The sequence below is a fragment of the Jaculus jaculus genome, chromosome 1 (genome assembly GCF_020740685.1).
Source record: "Jaculus jaculus isolate mJacJac1 chromosome 1, mJacJac1.mat.Y.cur, whole genome shotgun sequence".
Lineage (NCBI taxonomy): Eukaryota > Metazoa > Chordata > Mammalia > Rodentia > Dipodidae > Jaculus > Jaculus jaculus.
Window position 1 is genome coordinate 72182376 of NC_059102.1, and position 26571 is coordinate 72208946.

General features: G+C 41.0%; 1 protein-coding gene across 7 annotated transcripts in view; it reads right to left on the reverse strand.

Annotated features, from left to right (window-relative positions):
• Positions 1-534: 534 nt before the first annotated feature.
• The window catches only part of Tle1 (TLE family member 1, transcriptional corepressor), a 108561-nt gene continuing 82524 nt past the window's right edge, over positions 535-26571 (reverse strand). For all 7 annotated transcript variants that reach the window (XM_045152146.1, XM_045152127.1, XM_045152136.1 and 4 more), the window contains 6 exons: positions 12452-12701; positions 9452-9699; positions 6086-6233; positions 3613-3763; positions 2867-2943; positions 535-2717 (listed from right to left, as the gene is read on the reverse strand). In XM_045152146.1, the coding sequence (XP_045008081.1) occupies positions 2610-2717; positions 2867-2943; positions 3613-3763; positions 6086-6233; positions 9452-9699; positions 12452-12701 (982 nt within the window). In that variant the 3' untranslated portion in view covers positions 535-2609. The remainder of the gene's footprint in view (positions 2718-2866; positions 2944-3612; positions 3764-6085; positions 6234-9451; positions 9700-12451; positions 12702-26571) is intronic.

Here is a 26571-nt window from a genome sequence, read left to right on the forward strand (position 1 = left end):
AGGCACCGGCATGCTAATTCTTTCTCTCTCATCAAATGAATAAATAAAAAAAAATTTTTAAATGGTTTTAGGGTCTAGAGGGATGGCTTAGTGGTTAAGGAATTTGCCTGCAAAGCCATAGGACCCAGGTTTGATTCCCCAGGACCCATGTAAGCCAGATGCACAAGGTGACACATGTGTTAGGAGTTCATTTGCAATGGCTGGGGGTCCTGATGTCCCCATCCCCCCCCCACTGCTGTCTGTCAAATAAATAAATAAATAAAATATTTTAAAAGGTTTGATAAGAAACAAAAAATATTGAGAAAAACTGCTAACACACTGAATTATATAAAAACAAAAGCTTTAAAATTTCCTTAAGTGATGTTTTTAAGTGGCTAGGAAAATTGGCTTAAATTTACCACCCATTCTTTCCTTATAACAATAAGTAACAGGTATATAAAGAATAAGTCATACAGCTTCTTCAAATGGAAACATGCCTGGTAACATATTAAAAGCCCAGGGTTACATATTTCATTTAATCAAACTAGTATAAGCTTGTCGAAGAAAAAAGACAAAATTTTAATGAGAGCTTGCAATGGTGGGGGCTGCAAAGATAGCATTCATGAGAAGAGTGGGGAAAGGAGTACTGGGGTAAGCAAATGAACATAATAAATCAAGCGTTAATGAAGACAAAAATTATGTGACTTTCCACCTCACTCCTATAAGGAAGTGACCTCTATAACTTCCTGGGCATCATAAATTCTAACACAAAAGCCAAGTCATCTACATTTCCTAAAACACATAAGTTGTGAAGAAAAAGAAAACACATTTGAAAACTGGACTTTCCTAGAAAAAAAGAGATTCCCTCTTCCAGTGATTTATCAGGAATGGATTATCAGCTTTAACTTGTGATCCTGAAGAAAAAAAATCATCACTTTATATTTTCTCTCCTATGTGGAATTTCGATTTAACTACACACAGGCACATACATATATGTGACAGAAAGCAGGGGGCAAGATTTGGGGGGGTGGTATGAAGAAAGCGGAGGGCAGGAGAAAATACCAAATGAGGCAAATATAAGCAAAGTACAATCTGTATGTATGAAAATGGGTTTCGTTATTTTGTATGCTAATGAAATAAATAAACAACAAAAGAAAAAAATTGGGCATAGTGGCGCACACTTGTAATCATAGCACTTGAGAGAGTAAGGCAGAAGGACTGCAACAAGGAGTTTGAGTTCAATCTGGGCTACTTACGAGATTTCTGGGCCACTCTGTGCTATGGAGTTAAACCCCATTTCTAAAAATGAAACAAAATAGAAACAATAGCAATTTGTGATCTTTAATCACAAAACTCTCATAATAAAGGATGCGTCCTGAAATAATCTTAGCTTCCTAAATTAAAACTGTCATTTATAAACTTTACTTATAATTCTTAGTCTTGAGTTTCTGATAACTCAGAAGTACTCAATAGGTATAGTTTTAATACAGCAGATATCCATGGCCAAATGTATTTGTTAAATAAGAAGTACATATAAAAATATCTCCAGTGGGGAGATGGTTCCGTGGATAAAATGTTTGCTGTGCAAGCATAAAAACCTAAGTTTGAAATACCAACAACCATGTAAAAGCTTGGCATGGTGATGTATGCCTGTGATCCCAGGAGAAAGAGGCAGGCAGATACCTCAGGCTTGCTGGCTAGCCAGCCTAGCAGAACTGGTGAGCTCCAGGTTCAGGGAAAGACAGTCTCAAAAATTGAAGTGGAGCCGGGCGTGGTGGCGCACGCCTTTAATCCCAGCACTAGGGAGGCAGAGGTAGGAGGATCGCCATGAATTCGAGGCCACCCTGTGACTACAGAGTGAATTCAAGGTCAGCCTGGACTAGAGTGAGACCCTACCTGGAAACGCCCCCACCCCCCAAAAAATCAAAGTGGATAGTGATTGAAGAACACACCCAACATTGACCTCTGGCTTCCATGTGTACCCACACATGTCTATACATATACAAAACCACATATGCACACCACATACATATTTACATGCCAATGTTTTTTTAAAAAGTTATTTCCACCAATGTGTGTTTGGACTTTACTTATAAACCCCAACCCATAATCCCAAAGCTCTGATAGAACAATCCAGAAGGAGAGCCACTTCCTGGTACTAAAGGCTTTACTGTAATAAACCAGATGTATTTACAATTTATACAAATGTTTAACTCCCAACAAAAATACAAAAAAAAAATATTTCACAAGATGTAAAACCAGGAAACAAGTTCATTGGAGACACCACTGCTCTACGAAGGATGCAACGCTGGGTGAACCGCAAGGGAAAGACGGTAAGCTCACACTTGGGCACGGAGTGAACGACAAAGCCACTAGGAGCTGACTCCATTCCTCACTCATACCGCTGGTGCCTCTGTCCATGATCATGGTGCTCCATTTGGTCTTGGTGGGTAGACAGATGACTGTTTGCTTGTTGCTTCCTCTTTGGAGAAACCAAGTAGTTCGGTGTCAAGGTTTGAAAACAGGTTTCTTCAGGTTTTTCTTTTAAAGTTACAACTTCTCTATTTCTACAAATTCAAACATTTTGGCCCAATTCAACTATAAATGTTAAACCAAATCACATGATGTTTTCAGTAGATGACTTCATAAACTGTAGCCTTTTTGTCTCCTGAGCCAGTGACTATGTATTTATCATCCACAGAGATGTCACAGCTAAGCACTGATGAGGACTCTTTGGACTGTAAGAGAAAACAATAGGCACAGAGTACTTAATGTGGAACAAGAGTACACAGGGACCCTGCTCTCTCTCAGGCACCTTTGCTTCTGGTTTCATGGGCAACATCTTGGGTATATCAAATTGCTATGCTAGGTAAGAACACTTTCATACCTGGAATATGCTGGCTCCATATGGGGTCCGCCACGCATTGAGGAGGTTGTCTTTTCCAGTACTTACAAACCACTTACCTAGAATTAGCAAAGGCATTTGTAGTTTGAGCAAGGTTAAAATTCCTTCTGTATTTTTACCAACTTGAACTTAAATCAGACAATCATTGTTAATGCATGAACTACAAGGCCCATCTGGACTCTCTGGTGATCCAGAGTGTAATCAAAGAGGCTGTGACTCCTGTGAGTCACTGGATACATGACTGAGAATTACAGGTGAGTTTAGTCAGTCTCCTTATAAAGTGAACAAATATGTGACCATCTACAATGCATAAAGACCTTCTTTACATGAACTGATCCCTACAAATCTAGGTATTGCTAAGTATCCCCCTTTCTGACCTTGGCTCCTCATCTAGCCACTGCATGGTGACTTCTACTGTTCTTGTCCCAGTCTTCTAAAAATTCTCATCTTCCCCTCTTCAGAGTGGCAAAATTTTTTTCCTACCCCACAAAAAGTAAATACATGTCCAAACCTTCTATTAGGCAATTTCATTGCATGCTGACTTTTGTCAAATTAGCAAAACAAGCTCAAACAGACATTACTATGCTCTGGGGACATAAGAAAACAACAGAATAATTACATCCAGCTGCTTGGATAAAAACCTTTTTTCCAGATACGATCACTGTATTTTTAAAAGTATTTTTCATTTAGGTCATCAACAGCTTCCTGTTTTCTTTCAGTTAACTCACCACAATAAGCAAATTTTAGGGACAGCACACAGCTCTCATGGAGATGCAGCTGGTACTTGTCAGGTTTGTTTACATGCAGGACTTCCACATTGCTGCTCTCCATGCCCACAGCCAGCCACTCCCCTGTTGGGCAGTATCCCAGAGAGAAGATCTGTCAGGAGAAGAACAAGACCACTGATGATATTGCTTAATAAATTAAGGAAGTAAAAAGGCAGTAAGAATGGATGGGGCAATGGCAGGAATAGGGTAAAATCAGACAAATCCAGACTGAAAATGTGTACACGGCAACAGCCCTGCCCAGAAACTTCAGCAAACAATTGTGAGAATGATCACTTCCATATATGTCAGGAAACTAAAGAACTATTAGTGTATGTGTGTGTGTGTGTGTGTGTGTGTGTGTGTGTGTGAGAGAGAGAGAGGGGGGGGGGGACATGCGGGAATGCAACTGCTGTGGTATGGCATAGTTGTGGAGGTTAGAGGAACACCTCATTTGAGGCAGGGTTGGCTTCTCTCTCTTCATCTTGTTCTGATGTTGATATTTTGCCCTGCTATTGTTCTCTTGTTTCTGCCACCAATCTTGTCATGTCATGTGGAAATATTACAGAAGCCTGACATGACTTCTGATACTATATCTGGAGTCTGAGGAGGACTGACCTTGGACACTCAGGCTTGAGTGGTAAGCTCTTTGTCATCTGCTCAACCCAGAAATTATTTTTAAAATATTTTTATTTATTATTTATTTTCAAGGGGAGAGAGAGAAACAAAGAAAGAAAAAGAAGTGGGTACCAGGAATAGATGGTAAGACCCTATTGCTGAAGACTCCACATACTTGGGCTGCAAGGCCACAGACAAATCCTGCTGAAACTGAGCTGATAACCTCCTCCATGTAGACCAGCTGACAGAAAGCTGGAAGAAGCCATTCTGCATGCAGTTCAATGGGAGAACGAGAAATCACCAGTGAAAATACTCAACAGTGAACACTGCAAGCCTTATTTTTGGCCAGCCAGGTCAAATGAGCCAATGGGTGCAATAGTGGCATGTCTGTCATGGTGGAACCCAACTGCCCTCGAATAGGACTAGAGGCCTGCTCCATGGGAGGGAATATATCCCTGATACTGAAAACTTAAAACAGGGGTAGTCATGAGCCCTGAGGGTGTAACATCTGCTGCTTTCTGGCTAAATGTATATAGTATGCTTATCAAACTGCTCTGTAAGCACTTCTCTTAATGTTCATACCCTTCTATTAATGCTACTTTCACTTTTGGTAGAGAATCTTCTCTTTTCAGATAGCAGTGACCTTGGGATGACTCAGAAGGCATCATGGTGCTGGAAAGAGGTGACAGGAGTGCTCAGTACTGCAATATCTCTATCCCACCTTCCAAGGCTCAGGATCTATTGTGGAAGAGGTGGCGGAAAGAATGTAAGAGCCAAAGGAAAGGTAAGATTCCTTACAACATGCTCCCCCCCAGACACAAAATGGCCTGGATATCCATGACCTCACAGTGCCTACACAAGACCATCATAATAGGAGGAAAAGATCATGATATCAAAATAAAAGAGAGACTGATTGAGAGGGGGAGGGGATATGATGGAGAATTGAGTATAAAGGGGAAAGTAGGAGGAAGGGAGAGCATTACCATGGGATATTGTTTGTAATCATGGAAGTTGTTAAAAAAAAATTGTAAAGAGAAAAGAAAGAAAAAGAAGTAGGCAGACTAGGGCCTCCAGTCACTACAACCAAAGTCCAGATGCATGTATCAGTCTGAGCATTTGGCTTTACATGGGTCCTAGGGAACTGAAGTCAGGCCTTGTAAACAAGGCCTTTAACTACTGAGCCATCTCTGTAGTCCCACACACATTGTTTGTCAAAGGAGTCCTTAAAGTTTAGAGATACCTAAAATACTTATGCATGAAAGACATAACATTCATCATGTGTAGTGCTCCACTGTGAAGTACTCTAGTGCTTGGGGCAGGGCTGGTAAAACAGATGAAGCTGACTGGGCAGTGATTAACTGGGCCAGTTGGGAAATGTATAGGTATAATTCTCTTTACTTCAAGATAGGCTTGTACATTTTTTGACATTCATGTACATTTGAGAATTTCTGTAAGTTTAAGGGAAGTAAAAATAACATCCTATAGATTTTATAAATGACAAAGACTTATGAAGAAAATCCATAAGATATTTAATAGGCAACTAAAATTTATTAGTATATATAGTTGTTTTCTGTTTTGCCTTATTGAGCAGTTATTTTATTGCAAAAAAAGATAAGTACATGTTCATACACACACATCTTAAATGTTATTACACACACACACGTTTTAAATGCTATCACAGGCATTCATACACAGATTTTAAATGTTATTACACACACATCCATGCACATATTTAGTGTTATTCTAAATTCAGCAGTAAGCTAATCCTGCTGTGGGAGATGACACTAGAGCCATCATAGACTCTGTAGCAGGCAATCACCTGTGAGGTGAAGTCATGCTGTTGCAGCTGCCGCCCTTCGCGCAGGTCCCAGGACCTGACTGTGTTGTCTAAACCACCCGTCCAGAGCTTGGTGCCATCATTAGAAATGTCAATACAGCTGGCTCCATCTGTGTGGCCCTGGAATTGCCTGATAAAACAAACCAGATTGAATAATGATTTCCTGCCAGAACTCAAGGTAAACACTGTTGTGTTGTTAGTTTTGGGATCGCTGTGTATCATCTCATCAGTGTCTGCTGCTGAGCTCCATCCACCTAACCTCCCCAGGAGAACAGGAAATAGCACCTGTAAATTCGTTTTTGTGATCAAGGCCTAAAAGAAACAGAATGTCATTGAAGGTTGCTACCTAGAAGTCAAACATGCTACCAGAGCTTCCCTGACAAATTAACGTGGTAAAACTCCTCCCAGGCAGGCTAGGAACAATGTTTAAATGCTGAAAAATAATGAAGTTAAACACACAAAATCCAAGTGGTTTACTTAAGGAAAGATAAAGCCCTGAGCTTCAATGGCCAAGGCTTGAATCCACAAGAAAGAAGATAAATTACAAAGGACAGAAGTGTTCTCATTCCAAGAGGAATCAATCGGCGATGCCCTTCATGTCAACACAGAATGAGCTCACCTGTTTACTCAGCCTTGCTTTCTGAGTCAGAAATGACCCTGCATTGGGAAATGTGGACTCCTGATGACCAAGGGTCAGGCAGGGCCCTGACCTCAGAGATGTCAGGTAGAGCCAAAGCTGAGGGCTGAGGCTGACCTTGACACTCTGCCAGACCCTACACCCAGCTACACATAGGGTTTTCTTTACAGAAGACCCTCCTGTAGTAGGATTCAAAGAATATCATCCAAAACACTCAAGTGTCAGAGCCTTCAAAAGCCCATGTACTATCCAAGATAGTAGGTGTGTTTGGTGGTAAAGGCGGCAACATGACCACCGAGAGGCTGGGGTTTGCTAGAGACTGTCACAAACTTGACTGTTCATGAGTGTAGAATTCATGTTCAGAACTCAGCAAGGCTCAACTAAGAACTACTCAGCAATTTCAATGCCTAAAAGAAAGTTTGGGAGTCTTTCTTCCTTTAGGATCCTCCACACCTTCTTCCCACAGAGCTCAAACCTTTTAAGTTTAGCTTAAAACTTAAAAGTGAAAGAGAAGGAAAATTAGCACTGTTGCCTTGAGTTCTGAGCCTTCACTTCAAAAACATATAAGCTGGGCTGGAGAGATGGCTTAGCGGTTAAGCACTTGCCTGCGAAGCCTAAGGACCCCAGCTCCAGGCTTGATTCCCCAGGACCCACGTTAGCCAGATGCACAAGGGGGCGCACGCGTCTGGAGTTCGTTTGCAGTGGCTAGAAGCCCTGGCGCGCCCATTCTCTTTCTCTGCCTCTTTCTCTCTCTGTCTCTCTCAAATAACAAACAAACAAAATTTTAAAAAAACAAATAATCTATCCTAAAGGTCCCTAATTTAGATTCTGTCTCAGTTAGTCCTGTCTTCTTGTCTTTTCTCACTGTGGCCACGCATGTAGATACCAAGAGTGACAACAGGCTTCTCTAGGAGCACTCATGGTTAAACAAGTCCCTGTAACCTTTACTTCTTTACTTCAAACAAATCTAATGCCCTCTTCCCTTTACTGACTTTATTGCCCCCTCTTTAATACTTCAGTTCTTCAGTCAAGCATCTTTTCTTGCTATATGATAGCACTGGATGGGTGGTCCTGTAGCCTCCCTCCCCACCTTCCATGAACATCTGTGTTGCTGCCAGGAGGCAGAGTCCATGACTGTTCCGAATGTGCTGTGTCACTGGAGATACAGGCACGGTCCTACAGTGCAACCACTAGTCAAAACTACAAAAGTTCTGTAAAGCACGGGCTCTTATACCTGATATATATACTCCAGGGAGATGGCCCAAAGTGGGTGGGCACAGACTTAGAGAGCAGAATGCCTGGACTCTGATCCCAATGTACGCATGTCTGAGTATGTGACAGGAGCAAGTAACTTCTTTGTGTCTCAGACTCCTTACCTATGAAGAGAATAGCAGCACAGAAAGCCTTGAACTTGCAATACTCTTGCTGCTACCTCCTAAATGCTGGAATTTCCTCCCACACTTGACTTAAGTGCTTACCACATATATGTTATTTAAAAAAGTTATTTAATTGAGAGCAGGAAGGAAGGGGGGAAAAGGGAGACAAAGAGAGAGAGAGGGGGGGGGAGAGGGAGAGAAAGATAGAAAGAAAGAAAGAAAGAAAGAAAGAAAGAAAGAAAGAAAGAAAGAAAGAAAGAAAGAAAGAAAGGAAGGAAGGAGGGAGAGAGGGAGGGAGGGAAGGAAAGAAAGAGATACAGAATGTGTGTAGGTGTACTAAGGCCTCCTGCCACTGAAAACAAACTCCAGACACATGCACCACTTTGTACATATGGCTCATACTGGGGAATCAAACAAGTCTGTCCCTAGAAGCTAGCATTTTTTTTTTTTTTAATCATATGGGCTCTCTTCCAGCCCAAGTGCTTATTTATTAAATTACTTCTCTATAACATTTATGGCATGAGCACTGCATGAGGTCACAGCAGTTGTTAAGGGCAGAAGGACAGGTTCAAGGAAGCAAGGCAGAGGCCCACGTGTACCCACATGCAATGATCCCTCAGCAAATTTCTTAGTTAGCTATTGGGAAACAAAGATATTTTAAATCATGTGTGGTTACAATTCATAGAAACTCATTTCTAATGTCCTTTAGTCATTTAGTATCAGTAGTCTTCTGTTCACATAAACAAGGCTCTAGCCAGACTGAAAACATCTAGAATTGAGGCCATTTGAACTGCCATGTAATTCACCTATGTCACCCCTTAGAAAGCCAGGTCAAGCATCTGAATTTAGGCCTAAAAGTAGGAAGAGAGCTGGAGGGATGGCTCTGAGGTTAAAGTGCCTGCTGGCAAAGCTAAAGGACCCAAATTTGATTGCCCAGTACCCACATACAGCCAGATGCACAAAGTGGCAAATATATCAGGAATTCCTTTGCAGTGGCTGGAGGCCCTGGCATGCCCATTCTGACTATCTCTCTCTCTTTTTGCTTGCAAATAAATAAAAACATGCGAAGAACTATGAAAAATAGTTTTAACAAAATTTCAACATGAAGAAGGTAAGGTTGTGGTGACAATGGTTCATAGCAAGACTGTACACCTCATCTCCCAGATAACCACAGTTGTCTTGTATTCCCAGAAGGAGTTCCACACCTGATAAACAGTAAGTTCTTAATGGATGGTTTGGGAGTCTGGCAGCAGACTCAAAACCAAAAGTGACAAGAAGCCTTTCTCAAAGTGTGGCAATTCAAGGAAATCTCTCAAGAAATGGCCCTGTACTCACCTCACCAGGGTCTGGTTGTGCAGGTCCCATACGGCAATGTTTCCATCACTGCAGCATGAGAAGCAGACCTTGGAGTCAGGACTGATGGCCAGGGCGTAGCAGGCGGGGGCTGAGGAAGTCAGCTCCGCCTTGATGCGAGGGGTGGGAGCAGCCAGGTCCCAGATGGACAGAGTACTTGCTTCCCCTCCCACTATGAGAGTACAACCATCAGGTAGCAATTTACAGGAACGGATATAGTTATCTCTATTCTGTAAAATAAACAGAATTCAACTATTATGATATATTACCAATAGGTAACAGTGCCTACCATGAACTGCTGCCCTGGTCTGGACTTCAGAGCAGCAGCTCATGGACACTCTGCCCTAGAGGCACGATTAATGTTCAGCTGTAATTATATTTTTTCAAACTAGTAAGTAAAACAAACTCACAAGACTAAGCCCTGCATAGAAATTTAGGTGAAAAATCTCAACTTCTAGCTATAAACACATATGAAAGCATACAGGTAAAAGGCAAGTGTGGGTGTATTCATTTGTAAGGAACCACATTGGAATGTCAATTGTAAGTCCTTTGGTTTCTTCCCTCTCCATTATTTATATTATTATATGGACACTGCAAACACACCAGGTATGATTTGGTTTTCATTGCTCATAACATGGCCCAGTGTATTGTGTTTTCACTAATCAGGAGTCTCAACTAAGGATTTCACAGAGCTAAAACTTGCTCAGCCTTTAGTATGGCTGCTGTCCTCTCTACAAACTCTCATTGCAAAGGCCAAAGAAATTGAAAAAGGGAGGTGTCTCTCCCTCCATCAAAAGCAACATAGATAGAAAGTGGGAGAGAGCAAGACCTATTATGAGCCACCTTTGAATAAAATAATAACTCTTTCTACTCATGCTCCAACACATACCTCTCTGAAAGGGGCCTGTAAAAAATTAGAGAAATTTTCAAGTATGTAACTTCAAAGAAATGTATTTCTACAGAAGACTGGACTACCCTGGAGTGTCATTTTCACTCAAGCAACTTTATTTATTGTTTATTCATTCATCCATTTAATTTTGAGATGAGGTCTCAATGTATATTCAAGTTTGGCCTCAAACTAGCAATGTTCCTTCTCTTGCCTTTCTAGTGCTGGTATTACAAGTGTGTACAACCATGTCACACCTTATTTTTAAGTTATTTGGTCTAAAACACACACATATACACACACACTCAAAATACTAACCACTACCTATCCCCCAACCCAAAACTGTGCATCTAAAAGTACTGTCCACCTTGACTTTGGGAAAAGTCCGTCTGGGATCTTTACACCTTCTGCTCTTGTAACTTCTTGAAACTGTAAGCTGGAAATAAACCCTTTCTTTTCATAAGCTATTTCTAATCAGGTATTTTATTGTAGCAATAAGAAAGCAACTGCTATAAAAATTGGTACCACAAGCGGGGTCACTACTGTGACCATGTAGTTCATGGTCTTTTGAAACTGGTTTGAAGGTACAATATGAAAGGATTTGAAATTTTGGTTCAGTGAAGCCTTGCTGTGGCAGAGCTTAATGGATGACTGGGGAGAGTTTGAAAGACTGAAATGCAAGGGCTGGAGGGATGGCTTAGTGGTTACGGTATTTGTCTGCAAAGCCAAAGGACCTCAGTTCGATCCCACAGTACCCACATAAGCTGGATGCACAAGGTAGTTCATGCATTTGGAGTTCATTTGCAGTGACTGGAAGCCCTGGCACACCCATTCTCTCTCTCTCTCCCTCTTTCAAATAAATCAATAAAAATAAAATATTGAAAATAAAGACTAAAATACAACCAGAAGTGTGGACTGTGGGGGCTTGACCTATGCACTTTTAGAAGGGAAAAGGGAATATATTAGGAACTGGTCTAGAGGCTATGTCCAAGTCCTGAGAACTCGAGGAATGTTAAATTTACAAGTAGTGGAAAGGTGTTTGATGGCAGAAAATACAGAATGAAAGGATATAAAAAAGATAAAAGTTTGGCACAGGAAGAAAAGTGAACCCAGCTTCAGGTCCCAGGCACAGAGACATCAACTCTTCCAGTTACATTTGTTTAAGCAATTCCCACAACTGAGGATGGACCAGGTGCTCTGAATTTCATTACAAGTCATAGATGCTGGAGATGGAGGCTTTGATGTTTGCCCTGCTGTTCCCAATCATTCACTGGTTTAATTTTTCCTTGCTATACCTCAATTTCTCCATTTGGGAATGGGAATGTTTACTCTGTGCCATTATGTGTAGGAAGTAAGTATCTAGCTAACCTATAAGCTGATTTTATATGATTCACAGTTAAGAGACTGCCTTGGGTCTCAGATGAGATGGGACTTTGAACAGTGTTAGGACTAGTAAACACTATGAAGAATTTTAAAGTTAGACATTGCATTTTGTATCATGAAATGGCCAAGAGTCTATAGGGGCCAGGGATGGAATGTGGCAGTCTGAATACAAAACGTACCCCACAGACTGACATGTTTATGAATGAGACTCACATTTGGTTGCTAACTAGTGGGAGCTTTGGAAGTGGAAAAGGTATGTCACTGGGGCAGATCACAAGGTTCAACCCCATTGGGCATTCATAGCAAGCTTATACCCCCTGCTTCTGCCCAACTGTCTGCTCTTATGCTTTCCACACCATGATGAAATGTCTTCAGACTGTAATCTAGAAATGAAACCTTTCCTTCCATAAGCTGTTTCTGGTCAGGTATTTTGTGCCAGCTATAATGCCTATTTCTATTTTCTTTTACTGCATGAAATACCTCCTTATATAATACATGTCTGGATAGTGAAACATTATATAAATTTTCTGAAAATAAATCCATCAACAATTAGATTTAACCACTGTAGTAGCAGTAACTAAATTTGGCTCATTTTAGGGAAAAGAATAACACAGCAAATACATGAAGCTTTCATTTGCTCCTACTGGAAATGAAGGCTAGGCCCACAGAGCAAGCAAGAAATGACCCTCATGTACTAGTCCCTGCTCACTGACCAGACAGTCCAGCTGAGAGACGGGGCTCTTGTTGCCAGGGTGGCTGATGTCCCAGACCTTGACGCAGCCCTTGCCTCCTGTGTACACGTGCCTCGTGGGGTTGCTGATGGTCACTGCACACACCACTTCCCCGTGGTTGAGAGTGTTGATCTGCCGAGCATGTCGGGGAATTCCAGGTCCAATGAGGGCATCCGGGGGAAAGGGGACAGGTTGCATCTGGCCGTCTGCAGTAACATGGAAGGAATATGCACTTTGGGAGAGAAGAGAAAAAAACATATGAAAAAGGGATCATTCATGATCTCAACTCTGCCCTAGAAGATGATAAAAGGTTGTTACCTTGAGGTGGTTTCCCTTATGAAATCAATATCGGTGCAAATATTTACTGATGGAAAGATATAAGATCTATACTTAACCTACTATTTTAGCAACAAATCTCATCTAGATGAAACTATTATTAGTATTTTAAACCTGTGCTTACGTATTTTGTATGAGCATTCTCTCAAAACCCATTATAAAACAAAACAATGTGCTTCTAAATTAAATAACATGCCTCTTTTTATTTATGTTATGGTTCTAGTTCCTTGGTGTGAAAAATGCATCAATAAACATGGATGTGTAAAATCTCTGTGGTACAATAGAGTCCTTTGGGTATGTGCCCAGAAATGGTATGGCTGGATCATATTCCAATTTTTGGAGTATCCGCCATAATGATTACTGGTTTCTATGGTGGCTGTACCTCTTGCACCCCCACCAATAATGAAAAGGGTTCTTTTGTCCTCACATCCTCACCAGCATCTATATTCTTGATAATAGTCATTTTTTTTGGGGGGGGGAGGAGCAAGGATTTTTATTATCAATTCAAGAGATATAACAAATAATTTTTGACAATTCTACCCACCAGTAATTTTTTTTTAAATTTTTATTTATTTATTTGAGAGCGACAGACACAGAGAGAAAGACAGATAGAGGGAGAGAGAGAGAATGGGTGCACCAGGGCTTCCAGCCACTGCAAACGAACTCCAGACGCGTGCGCCCCCTAGTGCATCTGGCTAACGTGGGTCCTGGGGAATTCAGCCTCGAACTGGGTCCTTAGGCTTCACAGGCAAGCGCTTAACCGCTAAGCCATCTCTCCAGACCCCCACCAGTAATTTTTAAAAAATATTTTATTTTTATTTACTTATATGACAGAGAAAGAGGGACACACAGAGAGAGAATGGGCACACTAGGGCCTCCAGCCACTGCAAATGAACTCCAGATGTGTGTGCCTCTTGTGCATCTGGCTAAGATGGGTCCTGGGGAATTGAACCGGGGTACTTTGGCTTTGCAGGCAAATGCCTTAACCACTATGCCATCCCTCCAGCCTGACACCAGTCAATTTTAATTTGCATTTCCCTAATGGCCAAGTATGTTAACAATTAAAAAAAAATACTTATTGGTAATTTATGCATTTTCTTTTGAAAATTGTTCATTTCGTTAGACTAATTTATGCATGGCAATATTTTTCCTGCTGTTTAAGTTTTACAGTTCATTATATACTGTACATTAGTTCCCTCTATCTGAAATATAGTTGGCAAAGATGCTCTCCCAGTCTTAGGTGATCTGTTTGCTGCTGTTTTCCTTGTTGTGCAGAAACTTTTTCATATCATATAGTCTCATTTGTTAATTCTTAGAGCTACTTCCTATATTATTGCAGTACTGTTTAGTATTCCCTATGTTTATCTCTAGCAGACTCAGCACTTCTGCTTTTCAGTCAAGGTTTTTGATCCACTTCAAATTGACTTTTGGGGCTGGAGAGATGGCTTAGCGGTTAAGCACTTGCTGTGAAGCCTAAGGACTCTGGTTCGAGGCTTGATTCCCCAGGACCCACGTTAGCCAGATTTGCAAGGGGGCGCATGCGTCTGGAGTTTGTTTGCAGTGGCTGGAGGCCCTGGTGCACCCATTCTCCCTTTCTCCGACTCTTTCTCTCTCTATCACTCTCAACAAAATAAATAAAAATTAACAAATTTTAAATTGAATTTTGTTCCAGAGACATAAGCATCTAATTTCATTCTTCTGCATGTGGATCTCCAGTTTTGTCAGTACTATTTGTTGATTAGACTACCTTTATTAGAGTATGTTTTTGACAACTTTGTTAAAAACTGGATAGCCATAGTTTTGTGGGATTATTTCCAGGTACTGTATTGTGGTTTTCTGGCCTACATGCCTTTTCTTCTTTTTCTTTATCTTTCTCTTTTCTCTCCTTTCCTCTTCTTTTTTTTTTCTTCTAGTGGGGTCTTGCTCTAGCCCAGGGTGGACTGGAATTTACTATGTTGTCTCAGGTTGGCCTCCAACTTACAGCTTCCATAAATTGTTTCTGGTCAGGTGTTTTGTCCCAGCAATGAGAAAGTAACTGCTACAATGCCTATTTGTATCTTCTTGTATTACATGAAATGCTTCCTTATTATACACATCTGCACAGTGAGCCATTATAAAAATTCTCCAAATTTTTTTTTAAATATTTTTTATTTATTTATTATTTGAGAGCGACAGACACAGAGAGAAAGACAGATAGAGGGGGAGAGAGAGAATGGGCGCGCCAGGGCTTCCAGCCTCTGCAAACGGACTCCAGACGCGTGCGCCCCCTTGTGCATCTGGCTAACGTGGGCCCTGGGGATCCGAGCCTCGAACCGCAGTCCTTAGGCTTCACAGGCAAGCGCTTAACCGCTAAGCCATCTCTCCAGCCCTCTCCAAATTTTTATAGTGCTCCGCCTACCTCTGCCTTCTGAGTGTTGGGATTAAAGGACCCATGCCCACCTAGCATGCCTGTTTGTGTGCCAGTACCAACCTGTCTTTGTCATTATGACTCTGTGGTCTAATCTGAAGTTAGGTAATCTCAGAAAGTGGTTTGTCTACGAGTGCTTTGGCTATTTGTGCTTTGTGTTTATGCAGTTTTGGATCTTTTCTCCAGTTTTGTTAGTTCTGTTAAGAATAGCAGTAGAATTTTGATGGGGATTGCACTGACTCTATGGATTGCTTTTGGTCATGTAATCATCTTCACAATATTAATTCTGCCACTCCTGGAGCATAAAAGCTCTTTCCATCATTTATTGTCTTCTTAATTTCTTTTTTCATTATCTTAAACTTTTTCATTGTAGATACCTTCCAGCTCCTTGGTCAGGTTTATCCTTGGGTATTTCATTTTATTTATTTCTGTGCTATTATAAAGGGGATGTTTTCCCTATTTCTTTCTTAGAAAATTAGTTATTTTATATATGAAAACTACTGCCAGATCCTGTGCTCAGAAGGGGTTGCACACAGAGTGAGTAGGCTAGAGCTCCTGGTTCCTTCCCCATCTCCCAGTTCCCTGATCCCAGTATCCCCTGCTGCTGGCTTGGGGCTGTCTGGACCTGGAGGGCATGCTGCTAAAGCAGGCCTGTAGCTCTTCCTGATTAACTAACCCATTGATTCCTAACTCCTGAATCCCCTGCTCAGGAGAGTGCACAGAGTAAGTAGACCACAGCTCCCAGTTCCCCAGGTAACTACGATGTATTTGCATTCTCCACAGTCTGAACAACCATGGTTATAACCCCATCGTACACCAATCTGGTTCACATTTAAAACAACATTCTGTAGTCATGATGGTGCACACCTTTAATCCGAGCACTTGGGAGGCAGAGGCAGAAGTATCACTGTGAATTTGAGGCCATATTGCAACTACAGAGTGAATTCCAGGTCACCCTGGGCTAGAATGTGAGACCCTACCTTGAAAAATAAACAAACAGAAAGATCCTACAAGGACAAATACTTGCTTCCTCTCCAATAAAATAAGACATTTAGCCCAAGATGGATAGACCACAATGCAAACAAACCAAAGAAAGCAGGATTCATTCCAGGGATGCAGGGATGATTCAACATATGGAAATCTGTCAGCATAATACACCAAATAAATAAACTAAGTAATATAAACCACATGATCAATTCAATAGATGGAGAGAAGGCCTCTGACAAAATCCAACATCACTTCATGATCAAAACACTGGAGAGAATGGGCATGGACAGTTTATATCTCAACACAATAAAAGCTAAATATAAAGCACCTAAAGCCCAAATAATACTTAATGGGAAAGACTCGAGAAGTTTCCACTGTGATGGGGAACAAGACAGGGGTGTCCACTCTCACCACTGCTCTTCAACATAGTACTAGAAGTACTAGCCCAAGAAACAAGTCAGGAGAAAAATATAAATGGGATACAAATTAGAAGGAAAGATGTCAAATTAGCACTATTTGCATATGACATGATCCTATATGTAAGTTACCTGAAAGTCTCCATCTCAAAACTTCTAAAGGTGATTAATTTCCTCATTAAAGTGGCAGGATACAAAATCAACACACAAAAATGAGTAGTCTTTCTTCATGCAAAGAAAAAATATACAAAGAAAGAAATCAGTGAGACTGTTCCATTTTCAATTGCCACACACACAAAAAAATCAAATACCTTACAATAACACTAACCAAAGATGTGATGAAATATATATAATGAAAATATAAAAAACACTCAAGAAAGAAATACAGGAGGACTTGAGAAGATGGAAAAGACTTCCCATGCTCCTGGATAGGTAGAATTAATATTGTGAAATGGCAATTCTACCAAAAGCAATATACAGATTTAATGCGATACCAATAAAAATTCCAGCATTATTCACAGAAATAGAAAAAAATGATCTCAAAATTCATATGAAATGACAGCAGACCTCAGATATCCAAATATAACCTCAGCAAAAGAAACACCTCTGGAGGTATCACCATACGTGATCTAAAGCTATACTACAAAGCCACAGTAACAAAAACAGCATAGTACTGGCATAGAAACAGAAATATAAATCAACATAAGAGAACTGAAGACCTGGAACTTAGGGCAAGTAGGTACAGCTACTTGATCTTTGACAAAGATATCAATAACATAGACTGGAGAAAAGACAGCATTTTCAACGTGCTAGACAAAGTGGATAACCATATGTAGAAAAATGAAATTAGACCCACACACACACAAAAAAAATCAACTCCAAATGGATTAAAGACCTCAATATAAGACCTGAAGCTCTTCATCTACTGGAAGACAAAATAGGATGAACTCTCCATGATACTGGAGTTGGGAAGGACTTCCTGTAAAATAACTCAGTAGGCCAGGAAATTGGGATCTCATGAAGCTAAACATTTTTTGCACAGGCAAATATACCATAAGCAAAGCCAATAGATTGCTCACAGAATGGGAGAAAATACACCACGGACAGAGGCCTAATATCCAGAATCTAGAAAGAACCCAAAAAACTAAACAATAAAGAAAATCAAACAACTCCCTGAAAAAATGGGTAGAGAACTGAATAGTGAGTTCTCAGAGGAAAAAATAAATTGGCTAACACACAGTTAAGAAAATGTTCAACATCTCTAACCATCAGTAAAATGCAAATTAAAACAACTATGAGATTCAGCCTTACTCCTGTCAGGATGGCAATCATGGGGAAAAAAAAAAAAAAACGATAACAAATGTTGGTGAGGATGTAGGGAAAGAGGAATACTCATTCACTGTTGGTGGAGATGCAAACTTATATAACCAATATGGAAATAAATATGGAGATTCCTCAAAAAGATGAATATAGTACTACCAACAGGCCCAGTTATTCCCTTACTGGGCATTTATCCTAAATGTTCCATACTTCAATACAGAGATATTTGCTCAACCATGTTTATAGTTGCTCAATTCATAATAGGTAAGAACTGGAATCAACACAGATGCCCATAAACTGGACAAAGTTGTGGTACATGTACACAATGTAATTCTACTCAGCAGTAAGAAGAAACAATACAATGAAATTTGCAGGAAAATGGATGGGCTTAGAATGGATCAAAATCAGTGAACACACACAATCACAGAAAGACAAACACTACATGTTCTTACTCATCTGTGGTTCCTAACCTGGATTGGCTTGAAATGCTGGCATACTGGTTAGGCAACTTGAGGCCCAGACAATAGGGATGGAAGGATTTTTTTGAGGGGGAGAGGAGGGTTGGGGAATAAACACAAAAGTAAACCCAAAATGAACTGGTACCATGGAAACCTTCCTCCTTGAAAGGAGATAAAAGATACAACCTTCAACAGGAGTAGAAGGGAAGCACATGAAAAGAAGGGCCTTGGAGAGGGTAGGATGAAGCCAAAGATTCAAAAACTTTGGCTCTGACCTGTAACTCAACACTACCAGAAATAGGTGCTACCCACATAGAGCTGTTGATGAGAGACCTATGTGGTCTCCAGAGCAAGACAGGCTTCTGTCAAAGTACTTGATTACCTGCCTGAGGTAAAAGGTAAAACCCTACTGCTGAAAGTAGCATATGCTGCCTACACAGAACAGGGAGAGATCTGGCTAGGATTCGGAAGACAGCCAGTTCCCAGTTAGCCCGTATAATGCCAGAAAGTGCTACATGAACAACTGGGGGAAAGTGGCCAACAATAGCATGAACAAGCAGAGGTCTCAGCTACTCAGAAAACACAGACTGACAAGAAGTACAAACCAGTGCAATGGTGACACACAACCTTGGTAACTAACGGCTTTCTGATTGGCTAAAAGATCTGCTCAGTGGAAAGAAACTCAAATCTGGAACTGGGAACCAAGTCTAAATCCTATGTAGGCAAAGATTATACTCTCCAATGTCAGGCTCCCACTAGTCTTTGGCTAAAAGAGGGGCTACATCCATCTAACTCTCCCCAGATTAATAAAGCTTTTCCAATTTAACCAATGTTCATTTTACCCTCTGTCGGAGAATCTGTTTTTCTTTTTCAGAAGGTAGCTAGATCCAAGGAGATAAACCACCCCTCACTTCTCAGTCAAGACCCAGGTGAAACCACAGAGGAAGTGGGGAGATGAGCCAGAGTGCTACTTCCATGGTGAGCCTGACGATCAGCACGAGGGTTAAGGAGACAGATGCTGAGGATACTTACCATATACAAAGCAGAAATCCAGAGGCTCCTAAGAGCTCTTTACTGAAGTAGACTTGAAACATACCTACCAAAGGCTCAGAGAATTTTGTGGAAGAGGGGGCAGAAAGATTGTAAGATTCACCAGTTGGGATGTCAAGTCCAGAGGCACTATCCAAGAAGTGACTGCTCCCACAACGCATAACCTACAATCCTATGAGGAATACCAGTAACCCCACCTGTGGAATGGGAGCAGGGAGAGGGAAAAGACAGTCCCAACACATGATGTTTCCATGCAAAATATGTTCTTAATAATAATAAAAAAGTGAAAGAAATAGAAAAGTACTGGCTTTTCATAAGATTTATATCTTGCAACTTCATTGAAAGTATCTTAGACACTTTAGACATTCCTCAGGGGCTTTGTATAAAATCATGGTATCAGTGAATAGGGATAATTTAACTTCTTTTTTTCTTATTTTTACCCTTTTACATCACTCTCCTGTTTTACTGCTCTACTTAAGACTTCAAGAATTATATTGAAAATGAGTGAAAAGAATATGGACCTTGCCCCAATCTAGAGTTTGAAGGAAATCTTAATTTTTCCCCATTTAGTATAATGTTGGCTACACTAGGAAAAAAATAAAAATCCTGGAGAAATTAGATGAGTTTACCACAGCATAATAAATGTACTTTTAAAATACAAGAGTTTAAGTTTTGGATTCAAATACTCCTTTTGAATAATAATGAAAAAATAAGATCAAAGTGCTTTATAACAGGAATCTCCTCAACAATTTCCCATAACTACCTCAACCCCAATTTATCAGAGACAAAATATCCAGTTTTTAAAAGACTTGTCTTCAAATCTTTGCCTTATACAGGGGCACCTAGATACTGGCCAATGAGAGGCAGGCAGAAGCTGTTGTATAACACTTTGAAGTTAATTTTCTCCACATAACAGAATTGTACACATTTCGCAGGTGGCTGCAGAAAGAATATAGTGCTGCTCTTACTGCTAGCCAAAGAACTCTATGGAGATGGAGGTAGAATCCCAAGGAGACCCAAAACTCATCAAAGTAGAAAATAAGAGGCTACCAAGAACTCAGAATTAAAGGCAATTTCTATTATGCTCTCCAAAGCTCAGGGAACATTGCAGAAGAGGAGGTGTAAGAGCCACGGGGTGCACAAGTGTCCTACTTTGAGGTACTGTCCTTCTGACATCAACTGATTGGTGCATGCAGGATCCTATCATAGTTACTTATACCACAACAAGTCCAGAGCTCTGAGCCCATCAACATCTTGACATGGAAAACAGAAAAGGACAAAAGGAAGGAGGCAACAAAGCAGAGGGTCCTCAGGAGGATAAGTGACATGTGTGTTTCTGCATGTCCTGCATGTGTGGGTACATGTGCACACATGTGGATGTGCAACATGAGCATGTGTGGGTGCATGTGCTCACAAATGGATATGTAAGATGAGCATGTGTGTGTTAGCATGTGCTGCATGTGTGGGTGCATGTGCTCACACGTGGATATGTAATATAAGCGTGTGTGTTCGCATGCCCTGCATATATGGGTGCATCTGCTCACAAGTGGATATGTAATATGAGCATGTGTGTTCAAATGTCCTGCATATGGGCGTCCATGTGCACATATGTGGATACCACAGGTTGACATCTGGTGTCTTCCTTGATCACTCTCCAATTTATTTACTGAGGCAGGGTCTCTTACTTGAGCCTAGGGCTGACCTATTAGCCTAGTCTACTCTGTTAGCTTACACTGGAGGATCTGCCTGGGATTGTATGCAGTACATCACACATATTCTACATTTACATGGATACTGGGCAGCTGAATTCTCATCCTCACACTTGTGTAGCAAGCATTTTATCCACTGAGTCATTTCTTCAGCCTCATGCTCATGCTTGAACTAACAGGGTCCTTTGTGTTCTTAGCAATACATAAACATGTATGCATATTACAAATGCATGAAAAGGGACTCAAACTACACAGTATGGGGGAGTCTCTGGACTTTCAATCCAAATAGTAGTTTGCTATGCTTAAAGACAAGACCACTGAAGCACAGATGTTTCTATCAGTTCCTGTGTATAAGAATTCTAGATTTGAAATAACAGATAGGAAAAATCCAGTAGGAAGTTAGGTGACCCAAATATTGGGCACCATGACCTAAAGTGACAAAGGAGTATCTAGGGTGTTGAAGAAATGATTACCCTATTTCCATAAAATAATACTAGGTTGCTCAACTATAAGAACAGTAGTTTAGGGGCTGGAGAGATGGCTTAGCGGTTAAGTGCTTGCCTGTGAAGCCTAAGGACACCGGTTCGAGGCTCGGTTCCCCAGGTCCCACCTTAGCCAGATGCACAAGGGGGCGCATGCATCTGGAGTTTGTTTGCAGAGGCTAGAAGCCCTGACACGCCCATTCTCTCTCTCCCTCTATCTGTCTTTCTTTCTGTGTCTGTCACTCTCAAATAAATAAATAAATTTTAAAAAATAAAAAAATTTTAAAAAAAGAACAGTAGTTTAGGTGGGGAGGCAAACTGCCTCTCAAAGCCCTCTTGCAATGGCACAAGAAGAAAGGACTTCATCTCATCATTCAACGTGGGTGCCTCCAGAAGAGGCAAATTTTCCATCAGGTGCCCTTCTAGCAATTTTAGAATTCCTGCAGTAAGATAACTTACCTTGCTTCAACTAAGACCTGCTTATTATAGAGATAAATGTTCCAGATTAAAATAGATGTACGAGATGCACGTGGGAGAGCTATATGTTAGCGTTTGGGAGAACCCATCTCCCTATTGTGCTTTTCCTACAATTACACAGGAGATCCAAAAGCATCACACCAGAGCAATTTAACACAGACTCACAGTGCAGTGAGCTGCAGCCAGAGCTGAGAACACACATCAGTCTTGAGGGAAACCCATATTGATGCTAAGACATCAGTCCCTGGGGGGCCTCAGAGGAACCAGATGCTGCCCACCACACTGGAGAGCCACACCAAATGAATAAACCAGAAAACCCAAGAGCTGTGAAGTCTCCTCTAGGAACCCACAGGGAAGAAAAACAAGAGGATCACTTGAGGCCATTTGGAATTGCTTACTCACCCACAAAAATAATGGGAACTTCAGCACCCCATCATGACAATGATAAAGATCCCAAAGGGAGCTTATCTTGTCCACTGGTTGAGGAAGGCAGAATATTAACACCCAAGAAGGGGAATTTATAAACAGATAATGAGGACAACTGTTCCATCTTCTCCACAGATACATTTCAGGTAAGATACCGGAAACAACTGAGAGCACAGAACTCTATGCACCATGCAGTTGCCCCATTCAAACACACAAACAACAACAACAAAAACACATTTATGGTAAAGCTTAACTTAAACATGACATGGACCATAACAACTGATCTGATGGTGGAGATGACATAATTCGAAGACTGAGGGGACAGATGCAGAAGCATCCTGTGTTTGAGGCCAGTTTGGGTTTTATAGTAAGGCTGTGCTGGGGCAGTAGTGTACAAAGAGGGGATGCAGTGGACAAGGGACTGATTCATCTCCCACATGAAATGGACCAGGAGAGTGAGATTTAATTCTGCTACTTAGAATTGTATATAATTTAGATGTATTGTTTATTAATGGAATTAAAAAAAATTTTTTGTTCTTATTTTTGTTTGTTTATTTGAGAGCAATAGACAGAGAGAGAAAGAGGCAGATAGAGAGAGAGGGAGAATGGGTGCGCCAGGGCCTCCAGCCACTGCAAACGAACTCCAAACGCATGTGCCCCCTTGTGCATCTGGCTAATGTGGGTCCTGGGGAATTGAGCCTCGAACCAGGGTCCTTAGGCTTCACAGGCAAACGCTTAACTGCTAAGCCATCTCTCCAGCCCATTTAACGGAATTTTTAATTTAGCATTTTCAGATTGCACTTGATCAAGGTAAATGAAAGTGTGGGTAAGGGGGAATATTTATAAGTATTCTTCAAACCTACATTCAAGATGAGTCAAAACAAAAGAATGTACATGGTCTAACTGTACTTACACAAGATCAATGACAGGTAGACTTCATCCATCAGGGCAGTAGTTATTCTTGGTGGCTAAAGGGAGTATAGGAGCTCTTTTAGAGTGAATGATCTACTCTGATCTTAATTCAAGGGCTGTTGATAGAAATCAGTGCCCTTGATGAGAAGCGAATGAGTACATACACATGATGTATGTACTATTTTGTTCATGTTCCACACCTCTATTTTTAAAACTTACATAATTTATTCAAAAAAGAAAGTCTCAGCTAGGTGTGGTGGCACATGCCTTTAATCCCAGCACTTGGGAGGCAGAGGCAAGAGGACCGCCTTGAGTTCAAGGCTACTCTGAGACTACATAGTGAATTCAAGTCAGCCTGGGATAGAGTAAGACCCTACAAGAAAGAAAGAAAGAGAGAGAGAGAGAGAGAGAGAGAGAGAGAGAGAGAGAGAGAGAGAGAGAGAGAGAGAGGGAGAGAGAGAGAAAGAAAGAAAGAAAGAAAGAAAGAAAGAAGGAAGGAAGGAAGGAAGGAAGGAAGGAAGGAAGGAAGGAAGGAAGGAAGGAAGGAAGGGAATGGAAAGGAAGGAAGGAAGGAAAGAAGGAAGGAAAGGAAGGAAGGAAGGAAGGAAGGAAGGGAATGGAAAGGAAGGAAGGAAGGAAGGAAGGAAGGGAATGGAAAGGAAGGAAGGAAGGAAAGAAGGAAGGAAAGGAAGGAAGGAAGGAAGGAAGGAAGAAACAAAGAAACAAAGAAACAAAGAAAGGAAGAAAGGAAGAAAGAAAGAAAGTCTCCTAACCAACTAATCCATTAAATTAGGTCCACAATGTGATTGAGAGCCCAGACTTTGGTATTAGATGGATCTCAGACACAACTTGGCTTGCCAGCTGCACCAAATGTGCTGGACCTGTTTCCTCATCCACATGACGGCAATAATAATGAAGTAAGAGCTACCTTCTACTAAAGCATTAGGTCATTGTGAGGATTAAGAGAGAAACCTAAAAAACACAGCATGCACACTGCAGCGGGACTTCAGAAAAGAGTTTTACTGATAAACCACCACAAATCCAACAGCTAGTGAGGCACCACTAAATTAGGGCCCTTATTCCACTAATGGGTAAGTGTGAGTATCAAAGGATGTGGAAAAGGAGGAAGATGCAAGTGGAAACAATCAGGCAAACAAGAAATGACAGAGGAGGTATGGAAAATCACAGATCACAAGAGGCAAGCATAGGTGACATGTCCCTTGGCAGACTTAAAACAGACATCAACACAAAAAAGGACACTATTCTCTGATGGTAAATCATGAGGCAGAAGTTGAGAATTCCCGGACTCCCTGTGAGGGAGCATCAGGCTTGACTAAGGCGATCACATCTAGAGATCTTTGCCTGTAAGCCCAGACACAAAGCCTTCTGATCTGACAACTAGATACTTTGTTTCTAATTCTAAAGTCAGGTAGCAGCACTGGAGAACCAAGAAGAAACCTTACTGGATTCCACATATATTTAAAAGCAAATAAAAATAAACACCAGTTTAGATAAAGGGACTTAAAATTTACTGGGTACATTATGGAGGTGAAGGGCTAAAAGAAAAGCATCCCCTATGGAGACTTTCCAGAAGAAGGAACAAGATTGCATTTTTAGCAAGCAGATTGTTTTCCTGAGCATACTGGCCCCTGTTACTATAACTGCTGTGTCTTGTGGTCAAAAGAAAGCAGGTGTTCAAGGGGCAATTGGTTAGCTGGAAATGGATCGAACTACAGTGGCAGAATCCAGTAAACAGTAATGAATACACAGAGACCCAGAGATGAGGGCTGTGTCCAAGTCCCTGATGCCAAGGACACGGCACTGCTGATGTGGAAGTTTTTGCTATATGAACAGGCATCACAAATTCAATCATGTTAAAAACCTTCACCCAGTCTTCAAGCTCTTTCTTTAGGGATCCTGAGGCCATTTACAATCTAAGTGCCAACTATTCCCACTTCATGGGATCCTACACCTATACCTACATGACCGCAGGCCAGTTCCTTAAATGCCATGCACAGTCACATCTCCAAATCCTATATAACTGTTCCCTCTGCCTGGAGCAGCATCCCCTCCTATCCTCCAACCCCGTATCTATCATTCCTGTTCTAGATAGGAAGATTCCTCTTCAGGTTTCTGCTTCTCCTATGAATTTCTACTATAGAATCTATCACACTGGACATTTTTGTCCTTATAAATGTAGAATTCTGCATGGAAAAGTGGAATGCCTTTGCCAGCCTTCAGGGATCTAGAAGTTAATCCGTAAATCAGTACAAGTTATGGACTACTGCCTATCATAAACTGAGTCATGAAAAACACTACTGATAAGGAAAATAGGCTGAAACAAGGAGGTAGGCAGCCATCCTCTTACCACCTGGGTCACAACATCCAATTTCTCTGGACTATTATCTAGCACATGCGGTGGAGATGGCTCTCTTATACCCTGGAAATATAATCTGCCACAATAATTGAAACAACCAGTCTAATAATTTTTCCTCGTGTCAGATATATCCAGTGGATACTGGGCCCCTCACTGCAACGTAGGACAGAAGAAACTACAGTGCCGCCTACACCCAGGACTTGGAGAGCACAGCCCATGTAGTAAAGTACAAGCAGAGAGGTTATTCCCCATTGAGATGTGGGGATCTTATTTCTCCACAGTCAGGTGCTTTTATACCTGACAAACTCTAGACTATGAATAGGACTTTTGAGGTCTAGAATACACAAAGCTACAGTGGAAAGGACTCCCAAGAGAAGTCACAACAATTCTACCCAACCTGGTTTCCCTAAGAAGGTAACAGAGTCCCTTATAATTTAGAGATGAAAGAAAGTAATCCAGGAGAAACTACCCAGGTTCTAGATGCATAGGCAATATTCAAGTACAGAGTAAATCAAGTACAAATGAACTTCCTAAGTTTTGCCTTAGTGATCACAACAGTATCCCTCACAGGAAGAATGTAGGACCTACCATAATAGAAGCACCTACATTAAACACAAGTCACCATGATCAATGTGCTTCAAATACAGACTTCAGAGACAAGAAATCTGGAGGCAGGAGGCTGGGGGCTAGGGACAACTGGCTACTAAAAAGGATGAGAAGAACAATAAATAAATAAATAAATAAA